The sequence below is a fragment of the Falco naumanni genome, chromosome 3 (genome assembly GCF_017639655.2).
Source record: "Falco naumanni isolate bFalNau1 chromosome 3, bFalNau1.pat, whole genome shotgun sequence".
Lineage (NCBI taxonomy): Eukaryota > Metazoa > Chordata > Aves > Falconiformes > Falconidae > Falco > Falco naumanni.
Genome location: NC_054056.1, coordinates 12,979,023 through 12,991,805, shown reverse-complemented (window position 1 = coordinate 12,991,805; position 12,783 = coordinate 12,979,023). Strand labels below are relative to the sequence as shown.

The following is a 12,783-nucleotide window of genomic DNA, read 5'->3' as shown; positions in this document are numbered from 1 at the left end:
GGCTGGATGCACTCCCCAGCAAAGCCATACTGGCACTTGCCTGCACCTCCTGCCTGTCCCACGGCTCCCCATAACCCAGTGGAGCCCAGGAGACCTCCCCGTAAACCAGTGGAGCCCAGGAGGCATCCCCACAAACCAGTGGAGCCCAGGAGACCTCCCCGTAAACCAGTGGATCCCAGGAGGCATCCCCGCAAACCAGTGGAGCCCAGGAGACCTCCCCGTAAACCAGTGGAGTCCAGGAGACCTTCCCATAACCCAGTGGAGCCCAGCAGACCTCCCCATAACCCAGTGGAGCCCAGCAGACCTCCCCAGCCACCGCTCAACCCCAGGAGGAGCATCAACAACTTCCCAGAGCGGCGCAAGGTTTAGCCAAATCCAGGAACAGAGACCAGACGACAAATGGGAGCAGCTGCCAGTAAATTCAGTGTTTCCAGAGGATCTGTGTTTATCAAAAGCTGTCGCTCTCCAGCCAGAACAGGTGTCAGTCACAGCAAAATCTCGTGGCAGCTATTCAATCTGAAGGCACAAGAGTTTGACATCAGACCAAAAAAAGAAGAAGACAAAAAAAAAAAAAAAGGAAAAGAAGCACCGAGCATCGTTAGCAACTTCTCTGCTCTCCATCTCGCCTACAGACTTGGAAAAATAAAAACGAAGAACCGAAAGGAGAAAACCAGGTGTATCAGGCACTGGCTCTGTGCACCACACCAAGCATCTCCCCATCACCGAGCGATACCCAGAGCAGATCTGGTACCCCTGTGCCACAACCACATCACCCACTGTCACCCAGCTGCCACGGGTGGACCCAGAGCAGCACCCACCTACCCCAGGACATCTCCATCACACAACTGAGCTGGCCTCATCTCACCCGCAGACTCACTAGCTGCCTGCTGCCTGGAGATTTACACCGAGCGTGACACAGAGCAGAACCTGTGCTGCCTGTTCAACACTTCCCACCAGCCAGACACCAACCCCTACTAATGCTGCCAACATCCTAATTAGCACCTTTCCGGCGCCTGCCCCTGCTCCCGACCGCTCTGCACCTGTCCGAGGACTCTCTTTGAGGTTTCCCGAAGGTAGAGCAGACGAACAGGGACAAGTCCTGGAGCCACTCAGCACCCCTTCCCCCTGCGGAGCAGCTGGCACAGCCCGCTCCTCCAGCCCACACCAGCGTCCCGCTGCTCTGCTATGTGTCTGCTGTCAAGGGATTTCCACACAGCATCACGCACACTTCTGTGTTTATCCATCCCAAACCTCCAGAGCGGTGCTAACACGTGGTGAGAAAGGGAGAAGCCCAGGAGGGTCCTTGTTAGGCAGGGACTACCCACCCCTCCGCAAGGCTGGTAAAAGGAGCAGGGCTTTGTCCCGGTTTTGGCACAGCCGGGGTGGCTCCAGGCTCTGCCTGGGGAATGCATTTGCCCAACCTGGCTGGAAACTGTCCCTGGTGGGGCTGCTCTGCTCTGCCTGCCTCCATCCACCCCCTGACTCCCACAGCATCGCACCCCATGCCAGGTGGGAGCAAGCTCAGGGGGGCAAATACCTCCGTACCCCCGCCCAGCACGCTCCAGCGCCAGGCAGTTAATACCCTGCCACCAGCCGTTCCCCACGTCAAGGCACTGGCCGCTCTCTGCTCCCCAGGGAGAGAAAAAAAATAACATCACCGACTTGCTTTCCCTCTCGGTGCCTGTTTCTATGCCGGAGCAGCAAGGATGCCGCATGCCTGCTCGCATTGAACACACAGGTGCTCTCTCGGCATGCACCGTGCACGCAGTACAAAGGCTGGCGACCAGCAGCAAAAGCAGCGCTCAGCCACCTGCAAGGGCACTCCACAAACAGCCTTGGAGGTGCTGGGGATCCTGCAGGATTGATCCTAAGGAAATGCTTTCCCCAAAGCTGGCACGCTGCAATTAACTCCCTGCAGCCCTGCCAGCCCCCCTCCCTGCAGGCGACGCGCTCCAGCCAGCTCATCCACCTTGTTTTATTTCATCTGCACTGCCCCCAGTTCACGCATTTCTCCTGCTTGCTTTGTCCCCTGATACCAGACAGGCTTAAAAGTAAAACAAGGCAAAGATTTATTAAGTGAGGCTCACCGTAAAGGTTTCTGAGTTGCAGTTGTGGAGCCTGGAAACAGGATTACAAGCAAAGCAAATCATAAAACGCCACCGTAACCTCGGCACGGCGAGACGTGACCCCTCACGTGCTCCAGCCCATCTCACACCCAAGCATGTGGCGTGCACCGGCTGGGGCGGTTGCCCAGCCAGCTCATAGCCACTGGCCAGCACTGAACCTCTCCTAGATGGCCAAAGGCTTCCTCGACCTCCCCTCTGCCACCCCCCACTCATTAAGCTGGCCCAATCCTGATCTTCCACAGACTTTCTACCATACCTTGCCTCAAACCAGCTGCATGTGTATTTGTCAGCCCAGAGCACCCCTAGCTCTTATTCAAGACCACAAACAGCTTCTTTGGATGCATCCTTAGAAGAGGTGGTAGATACAGGATAAAGGTGTTGTCTCCAGGGATGTCCCAGGACCAAGCCCTCCTCCTGGGTCAGACTGCTGAGTCCCACCACCCCAACAGCTCCAGCACTGGCTGTACAAAGAGCTGAGCTCGCAAGACAGAGGCATCTCACGAGGGAAAGGCTTGAAGCCAAACTCAGAGGCAGCACCTTGTCCGTAACCGGGGAGAATGAGCTGCAGAGCCACGGGAGCCAGCGGGAGGGAAGGATGCTGCCAGCTCCCTCCAGGAGTACCAGCCATGGCCACCAGCCTTTGCCTGGAGGTCGTGGAGAACAGTGGATGGAGGCAGACACAGGTCCCGGTAGGGGACACACACCAGTCTCTTGGGTGAAAGCAACCACACATCTGGAGGCATCGGAACGGCCTATTCCTGTCCAGTTTGTCCTCAGACACGTCATGCCCAACCCTCTAGTCTCAGTGAGCAACCCAAACCAACGCACTTGGGTTCAGCAGCCACCCCACATGAATGAGTGGCCTCCTGGGGAGCTCAGAAAAGCAGGATCTCCTCCAGACTGAAAATCACCCAGGGACTTCTGTCCCTTGCTCCAAGACAGAGTGCTCCGAGCGGTCCTCCCTTGTCCCGAGAGACTCTGGGATGGGAAGAACCCGCACTGCCACACCACAGCGCGTGATGCTCCTCACCCGCAGCCTCCCACAACCCCTGTGCACCAGGGCTGGGCGGACAGCAACACCTCCCTCCTGAATCCCTCTGCTGAAGTTATTCAGGCTCACAAAGGGTCTGGACAGGGGGTCCAGAGGCTCCAGAGGGTCCGGCCCCTGTTCGACCCTCCTCACCCTCCCTGGCTCTCCCAGCCCTCTGCCTCACAGCAGCAGAGCAGTGCTGCACCAGCCCCAACAAGGGTCCCTGCAAACCACGGTGAGGATGTGCAACAAGAGCCCACCAGGCTCCAGCACGGTCCCACGCCCCTCGGGACATGTTTTTGGAGCTGGGTGATACCTTCCACGGCGCAGGACTCGCTCCAGCCCGCTGCCAGGCGGACAGACCCCAAACAAGCCTGGCCCCAGCTGGGTGCAGGCAGCGAGCTGCTTGGCATGCGATAACCATCACCCAGGGGACAGCCTGTCCTTCAGCCCACCGCGGACCGGCTGTCCCCGTGGCCCCCAAAGCCTGGGTGGGAGTAGAGGGGAACCAAGCCCTCCATGGCCAGCCCCCCGCCGCCCCCTCCTCTCCCATGGCAGGGGCTCAGCAGCCAGCCGCAGGCTGCCCAGGAGCCTGGCCGCGGAGCCCATTGTTCCCTTTGTCTGGCCTTTTGAGCATCAGCCCGCGTGGCTCAAGGCGTCCCCTCCACCGCAGGGACGTTCACACGCTCGGCCGCCCCCGCCACCCCCCAACCCGCTCAGCCGGTGGGCGAGGGGCTGAGCATCCCCTCTAAACCCAGCTTTGCCTCCCCCCCCCCAACTCCAGGCAGATAAACCCAGGGATGAGGGTAGCTCCTCTCCTCCCCCAGCTCCAACCAGATGCTCCCACCCTCCCCAAAACACCCAAGGTGAGCACCAACGAGCATTTTCCAGGGGACCCTACCCCTGCCTGGCCACCCTGCCAAAATCAACAGGCTAGAAAGAGCTCCTGCACCCAGAGGGTCCATCATCCCAAGGTGATGAGCTCCCTGAGTGACATGGACCCCCCTGGTGCTTTGCCTCAGAAGCTACAGATGGTCTCAAAAGCCAAGCAAGGAGTTGGGGGGTGGCAGGGCCCCCACTGTGCGTGGGCATCCAGCATCAGAGCCTTTCCCTGTGGGACAGACCTCAAATCCACATCCACCACCACCACCATGGGAGGCTGAGCCAAAGGGATTCCTGGTTTCCCAGCTCCCGAAGCAGCAGACTGGGGGATGCTCAGGCAGCAGACTGGAGGGATGCTCGGGGAGGAGGTGTAGAAAGCACCCTACTGGCCGCAGCCCGAGGGCTTCCCAGTGCTCCCAGTACCCACTACTGGCAGGGGTGGGCTTCACCCTGCCCAACACACTCCTGCCTCCACCCTCCATCACTCCTGGTTTTACACCAGAACCCAAGAGCAAGTGAAAAGAATATAAAATAACAAATCATCACCCCTTCATCACCCTCTTCTTCACTCCTCCCACGGTCCAACACACCTCTGTGCACCCCCCCCAGCGGCATTTTTCCTGAAGCCCCCCCACCCCTGCACCTCTCCTGCACAAGCATCTTTACCCTCCTTTCCCAGCCTTTCCCAGTTCTGAGTTGACGCTTTCAAAAAGCCATCCACAATGACTTTAAGATCTCTTTCTTAAAATGCTAATAAGTAATTTAAAGACCGCCACTGTGCATGCATGGGTTTAGGGTAATTTTTTCCATGTGAATCCCTTCTCATTCATCACTGACTACATTTAATCTGCCACTTTATAGCCTGGTTATCTGGTGTCATGAGATCCTTTTACAATATTTTAAAGACAACTGTTGTTTTTATCGTCCTGAGTAATTTTGTATGATCTGCAAACTTTCTGGCCTTCCAGTTCCCACCCCTTTCTAGCGCATTTATAAATACGTTGCACAGCGCGAGCCTCACGGTGACCCTCATCCAGTGGGAAAACTGGCTGCTTCCCCCTCTTTAAGCAGATTTTAATCCATAAGAGAGCCCTTCCTCTAAAATGACTGCTCTGGAGTCTCCTCAATCACCCAGGGAGCCCTTCTTAAAGGATGCTCATCCCATTTGCTCTGGTCTAAATATTTGTTTTACCCATTTATATTAAAATATAAGCTCTTCTGCCGTCACTTCAGGGCAGCCTCTCAGCCTGGCCCTGCGAAGGAAAGCACTTTGGCCGGAGTCCCCTTGGCCATGGCCATCTGGGGGGACACTGAAGTCGCTCCCCACCTCCCCACATGCTCCATCCTGATTCTCATTTTTTGAGAGGGAACTTGGGGGGATAATTCATTTCTTCTCACAAGTTATTTTTCAAACTCCTCTCAGGCTGCCATATATGGTTTTATGTTCACCACACCATGGTTTCTGATTTTTTTTCTATTTTCCCCTTTTAGATACCACTTTCACTCGCTGAAGAACATCTTTTTACCTCCAATGACCTCCCTCAATTTGCCATTCAATCAAGATATTAAAAAAAAAAAAAACCTCATACCTTAAATGGCCACACACATTTATTCTGAGCTTTAAATATAATTTCCTATATCATGTGCAAGTGTTTCACTATTTTAGCTGCTCCCTTCGCCCAGCTCCTTCGTTTTGCCTTACTTACAAGATGTTACTGCATCGTATTTTTAAGTGCTGGTCATTTTACAGACACGATGGCCTGCCTCTAAGAGAGGTAATGTGGAAAGAATATTACTTATTAGACCAACAGATAAAGATTCACCAATGTTGGGAGCTCACCACCTCTTTCTCGTGCTCCCATGGAGTCAGGCCAATGCCTTGCACCGCATCGCGCACGATGCTTGGGTCTAAATCAAGAGATCCTCCTCTTGTGGGCTTTCTGAAGAGCGGCAATTATTCACCGTCATTAAAACTATAATTTCCGAATAATGCCACTATGTGACACTTACGGAGGCACGGACCATCCACAACTGTAGGTGTGTTTTCTGCCTTTGTGGCCCATTTCATTTCCCTTAATGTTTGGCAATTGGTGTCACAAGCTGGGTCCAAGGGGTAGCAGAGACCCAGCGGTGTTCCCTTCCTCCCCGAGCAGGGAAGTTCAGAGGGGCGGATGGCACGGCATGATCCTCACTTACTCCTTTGCCTCCATCCTGCTTTGTCCAGGGGCGAGGGGGCGACACACCTCACACAGCCAACCCCATGCCTGCACCCTGGCACAAATCCCCATCCATCCAGTACATTCCTGAAACCCGATATAAAGTCAGTATTGATATATCCCTGCACACACCCCTGGGGCACCTCTTCTTCCACAACCCCTCCTACCTGCTGCCTGCCGGCGCCCGAGGGGTCCCTGCCTGCTTCCAGCATCCCCAGTCATACCTCCCCCGTGCTCCCTGCATCCCTGGGTACCAGCCAGGGCAGAGCCCCCTCCTGACCCCCCCAGGGCTCTGCCTCTCCCTCCCTCTGCACCACACATCAGCGCCTTATCGCGGGAGGCCCCGTCCTTACCCCCTTATCTAAGGCTGAACTTTTGCCTCTGAGCATCTCCCCGCTACCCCCCTCCTGACACATCCCACAGGCAGCCGCTTCGATCTGGCCTCTCTGCAAACCAGAAGCCAGGTTTAGGAGGGATGGCAAACCAGGATGGGAGCCGACAGGGGTCTTTCTCAGTAAAAAATGGCTTTTTGCGGGATGGGAACCCCGCACCCACTCCCGGACGGACCCCACATGAGTATCCGTGTCGTTCTGTCGGGAGCGGGTGCGTGTTGGGACAGGAGCAGCGGGCTCAGTCTCTCGTTTATCATGGCTCGGGCTGCGCTCACACAAAAGCACTCAGGCCTCGGGAGGTATCTCGGCATCCAGTATTTACCCAGCTCCTCAGGCAGGTTTCGCAGCCCCACTGGTGCCCACCCCTCTTTACAGCCAGCTCAGGTATGTGTACACAAAGGGCTGCGACTAGTGCAGGCAGATCCTCAGCCCGGCTACAAAGGGGACCGCTGCCCCCATCCTTGGGGGACAGCCCCAAACCCCCCCTTCGCAGCATCCCCCAGGCATAGCCACGTGCCCTTCGCACCCCCACATCCCTCTGTAGGGTGTTCCAAGGAGCTGGGGGACATCAGTGGCCACGCCAGCCCCAAGCCCTCATCCCCTGCAGCCCTGTCCCCCCTTGGCATCTCCCTCCAGCATCTGCTCCCTCTGCTTTCATCACCCAGAGAAGCTGGAAATACAGCAGAGTTCGGAAACAACTGCTGCTCCTGCCCAGGAAAAGCGGAGAGGCAGAGCGACAATGGCAGCTCCACGGACATTTATATCTGGCACCAATTTATTTGATCGCCAAATGGAGTTTTCCCTGCTGCTGCCCAGGTAATGCAAAGGGCAGGCGGGCGCAAGGAATGCACCTCGTCAAAAATTAACCCATGGAGCAGGGCCGGGGAGGGGAGGCAGCGGCAGGGAGACAGGCAGCACAGGTCCAACCCGAAACCACCGCCTCTGCTGCACGCCTCATTCCCGTTTGTTCAAAAATTTGTTTCCAGCCTGGATTCAGGAGACTGTTTGCAGATCTGGAGTTCGAACACGCAGGAAGCACCAGCTCCTTAACAGATCCTGTGTTCTTCCCCGGACCTGCTGCTCTGCCGCATCCCTCCGGAGCGTGCTGCACTAGCCGGGATGCTCCTGCAGCTGGGTGCCGGCACACCCCGGGCACATGGCACCTTCCTGGAGCACCGAGGTCAAAGCAACTGCCCAGGTGTAATCCGTACCAGAAGAAACGGGTAGCTGCAACCACGCAGCTGGGCACCACAGGGAACAAGCCAAACCCTGTGTTCACTGGCATCCCCCCGCCCCACACCTGGGCCTGGAGGAGGCTGCAGAGGTGCTCAGCAGCGGGTCATGACCGTGTGTGCAGGAGAGGTGACCATATTTTAACACTGCAATATGTTATAGCACACATAAAATACAAAATCTCGTGTATTACGTACACATATGCAATATAATAAATGTGTAACGTCTATTGCGTGCACTGTAACACGTAAATATACAGAAACACAAAAGTCCTGTCTCCAGCTGGCTGGGAGGACAGACACGGGCGCTTGTGTCCAGCACATCAGCTCCAGCGTTACCCACCCCAGAAAGGATACGGCCCTCCCTCCCCAGCATCCCTCTCCAAGGCCAAGGTCAGGCTCAGGATCCCAACCGCCCGGCACAGGAGGATGCTCAAGAGCAAGTCCCCTCACCCGTGCTGCTGCTTCCCAGCAAAACTCCTGCCGGGTGATCCTGCCTCGCCCACCAGAGCCTGCCGACCCCCGTGCTGCCCGCACCCTCGCAGATATTAGGGCCATCTTGTTTCTCCTTTCACATTTTTTGGCACATGGCTGGCTTCCCTCCAGCCCTTGGGAAACTTGCCAGCGCTGCAAGGTTTATGAAAAGTTAACTCCAACGGGGTTAAGAGCGCCTTCAGGGTTTTTTTTTCACCCGCCTTGCACGCGAGTTTGCCAGGCTGCTGATTTTAAAATACCTAAGTGCCCTTCCCAGCTCCCCCCCAAAAATACGTCGGAAGTATCAGTACTCCAGATATGCGCACAGCATACACCAGCAGGAATACAAAGAGGAGCCGTTAGTGATAGCGGCACTGTTACCAACCGGTGTGGGATCCAGACCCTTCCAGGACTCCTTTGTTCTTGACTTTCTGGTTGTTGGGGTGGTTTTTTTGTTTAAAAAAAAAAAAAAAAAAACAAAAAACACACACACAAAAAAACTTTCCTTTTATAAGCCTGAACTTTCTCAGCTGCTGATACGTTACCTTGCAACTGCCTTAACAACTGTACGCAATTCCTTAACCTCTGCTTTATGTACGTTGTCATCCACCTCCCTGTTTTCCATATTGATTTATGTTTTACGTTCTTTTCACATTTCCTTTTAACAGAGCTGGTTTTAACCAAACAGCCTTTCCTCCCGAGCCCGAGACACACATTCTGCTGGCCAGTGAGTAATCAACTTCCAATTTTCATGCACACTCCTGTTTATATTTCCTTCCCTATCGGCTTTGTTTCTAATTAAGGTTTGTTAAATGCAAGTGAATATATAGTGTACAGAGAAATATAAAGCATGTAGATAAATAAACACCCCACACACAGGCGCACTGACTAAGGCTGCGCTTTCAACCACGGATCCCAAAGCACTTTGTCATGTTCATTAACAAAACCTCGCGGCTCCCTTGGGAAAGACGCTTGTATTATTTTACGCCTTGTAATTAGGAAAACTGAGGCACAGAGGAGACAAGTGAAATTACCAGCATTACAGAAAAGCTCCGTAGCAGAGCTGAAAACAGGGCTCAAGAGGCAGGATCCCCGGGCAAATAACCAGAATGCTTTTTCCCCCCTGAATGAGCCTTTTTTGCCCTCGTTTTGGCCCTGGGAATCGGCCAAAGCTGGTGATGGCCACACGGAGGGCATCGCCACCACAGAGGTGTCTTGTGGCTGAGGGACGCGGTGGGGTCCACTCACCGCTTCCTTGGCCAGCGGCTGCAGTGGGGTGGGTCTGCCCACGCCGACGGGGCCAGAGCAGCCGGAGATGCAGGTGAACCCCACATCCAAGCATCCCAAGGAGCCCCGGGAAGAGGCAGCTCCCAATGGGGAGGAAGGAGCAGAGGTGCACCAGGGGAGCTGCGTCCCACACGCTTTCGCCTCACCAGCTCTCCAGAAGCCTTTGGAAAGGAGGGAAAGGCTGGGATACAGTAGCTGGTTGTCCACACTAGCACTGTGAGCAACCATCACAACCCAACACACGCACGAGGCAGAAGGCAAGAGCGGGGGCGCGGGGGGGACCCCGCCGAGCCCGAATCACCGCGTTCAGCCTCAGACGGGGACAGCTGCTGGAGGGATGGTGCAGGGCCCCCGCCGAGCATCCCCAGCCACGGGACAGCATGCTTCACAGCGATCATCTCAGGTGGGTGAACCCCCCTCATCCCCAGAGGTATATCCCCCGTGCCACGGGATGAGCCCAAGCGCTCACGCATCCAGTCCCTGCTGCTCCTGCCATGATGGCGGAAAGGTCACCACACCTTCAAGCAAGCATGGATGAGCTCCGGGAGCTGGTCACTGACCCCCCCAGCAGCTCCTCTCCACACAGAGGAAGGGCAAGGTGGGGCGGAGGCGTCACCCTGTCCCTGTACAAGGTGCCCAGCTCCATCCCCTGCCATCGCCAGCAGCATCGGCCCCGCTGGCCAAGCCCAAACCCCACCGTAAGTGTCAGCGCTGCCCGCTGACGAGGCCAGACACCCCACGTGGACACGTATGCTCCCACAAACACGCTCATCACCCCCACCCTCCCCCCCAATAATTAAAACCATACTGGGCTCATTTGAATAGCATAGCTGGCTAGAACTCTCCACTGCAACGTAAATAGTCCTATTTATGCCAAGCTCCCATATTGTAAATATCACGATGTATAGCTGGCCAACCCATGAGTCATCTCCCAAAACTCCAACTTAATAAATGGTGCCTCATCCATGTTCCAGACAAACACCGTCCGTGCGGCTCCCACCGCCCGGCACCTCCACGCCCAAGGCCAGCACGGCCACCCAGCCTGCCCACTAGCCCAGTCAAGCCAGGGGGCCAGCAGGGCCACCCAGCCCCTTGCCGGCTCGGCCACAGCCCTCCCGCAACGGGAACGCACCCGTGGCCTGGGATGGGCACCCGCGGACCGGGATGGGCACGCTCCCGTGGACCGGGATGGGCACGCTCCCGCGGACCGGGATGCGCAGCTTGATGGCCTGACACGTTGCTCCCACCCCTGCCCGGCACAGCTCGGGGGTCCCTGAGCAGCGGGTGGGCTGGGGGCCCGCAGGCACGGCTGAGGTGGGCTTGTGAGCAGGAAGACAAGGCCCCCCTTGCCTAGACCCTCCCCAGCGGGCTCCCCCCGAGCCCGCAGGAGCCCCCCACCTGCCGCCTGCCTCCGCTTTGTCTGAGCACCGGGGGGACTCGGCGGGGAGCCCGGGGCCGCCGGGAAAGCCACGCCGCCAGCGGGGAGCCATGAGATCCAGGATGGCGAGGCCTTGCCGGGGTGAACCCCGCAGCCTCCCGCAGCCCAGCGGCAGCGGGCACAGCCCGGGCATCCCCCGGCGGCGGTACCCGGCCGGCACCCAGCGACCTGCGCCCGCCGGGGGACGCCCACCTTGCCGGCGGGATGGCGGCTGGGAGGGTCCGGGGACGGGGCGGGGGGGACGGGGACAGGGACAGACGACACGCGAGCGGCCCCCGGCTCCGCACCGAGGGAGCACCTCCAGCCGGGGCAGCACTTCCCCAAAACTTCGCCTCCCCTCCAGCGCTGCGGAGGTGTGCGGCGGGCGGGGGGGGGGGGGGGGGCTACACAAAGTGCCGCCACCCTCCCCCGAAAAAAAGGGCTGCGAGCCCCGACCGGGGGGGCTCGCCCCGCCGCGCAAGGCCGCCGCCCCCCGCCGCCCCCCCTTACCTTCCACGGCGGCGAGCAGGGGCAGGAGGGCGAGGGGCAGGCAGCAGAGCCACAGCGGCCCCATGGTGCGCGCCGGGCCGGGCATCAGAGGCGGCGCGGCCGGCGCTCCATGGAGGCGGCGGGGGGAGCGGCGGAGCGCAGAGCCGAGCCCCCTCGCTGGGGCCGCCGCCGGCGCGGGCACGGCCGCGGGCACGGAGCGCACCGCCGGCCCCGCCGCCGCGGCCGGGCCGAGCCACCGCCGCCGCCGCGCGGGGGAGCGCCCCGCGCCGCCCGCCCCGCCCCGGGGCGCCGCGCTGCCGGCGGGGGCGGCGGGCGGCGGGCGGCGGCGGCGGGCGGGCGGCGGCGGGGCGGGGGGCGGCGGGGGGCCGGCGGCGCGGCGGGGGGCGGCGGGCGGGCGGCGGGCGGCGGCTCCCCCCGCCCGCCGATGGTTTCTCCCGGAGCTGTCGATCATCCGGAGAAAGCCGTGATTTCAGCCCAAATCTTCCTCGCCCGGGGTTGACTGCGCGCCGCAAAAAACGGGGAGGGGGCGGCGGAGGAGGGGAGGAGGAGGAGGAGGGGGGGGGTCCCGGAGGGATGCCCCCGCCCCCGCCCTTCCCACCGCCCCGCAGCCCAGTCCCGCCCGGCGGCCCCGGGCTGAGCATCCCTCCATCCGGGGGTGCGGCCCCCCCCCCCGCCCGCCGCTGCCCACCGGGGTTGGCGGGGGGGGGGGGGCCGGGGGCGGCGGAGGGCAGCGTGCTGGCAGCGGCCGGGGCCCGGCGGAGAAAGGGCCAGCGGGACAGAAATTAAAAAAAAACAAACCCACACACACAAAAAAACCCAAAACAAAACCCAAGGAATAGGCAAAATCCGCGGCTGGCAGGCCCCGGGCAGCCCTGACCCCCCCAGACCCCCCTCCCCGGTCCCCTCGTTTCCCATGTGGGGTGGCTGCGAGCTGGTGACAAGCTCCCCTCGCACCAGGGGGGTCAAGCAGGACTTTACCGGAAGCTGTAAGCAGAGACCCAGCTCCACCTGTGCCCCCCACACACACACCACCCAATGCCCCCCAAACCTGCCCTCTGGGCACCTTGTCACCCAAACCCTCTTCAGGACCATTACCGGGACTGTTTGCCCCAGGAGGTCCCCTCTGCCACCACCCTGACCCCTCCTCCTGGCCCCGTCCAGCCACCTTGCAGCCAGCAGTGTGCCTCTGCTCACCTCCCGTAGCGGTGCCCAGTTCC

The 12,783-nt window shown here is 59.1% G+C and overlaps 1 protein-coding gene across 4 annotated transcripts in view; it reads right to left on the bottom strand.

Annotated features, from left to right (window-relative positions):
- Positions 1–11,788, bottom strand: part of EPHB2 (EPH receptor B2) — a 129,626-nt gene extending 117,838 nt beyond the window's left edge. For all 4 annotated transcript variants that reach the window (XM_040587404.1, XM_040587406.1, XM_040587405.1 and 1 more), the window contains exon 1: positions 11,567–11,788. In XM_040587404.1, coding sequence (XP_040443338.1) covers positions 11,567–11,651 — 85 coding nt within the window. In that variant the 5' untranslated portion in view covers positions 11,652–11,788. The remainder of the gene's footprint in view (positions 1–11,566) is intronic.
- Positions 11,789–12,783: the final 995 nt, after the last annotated feature.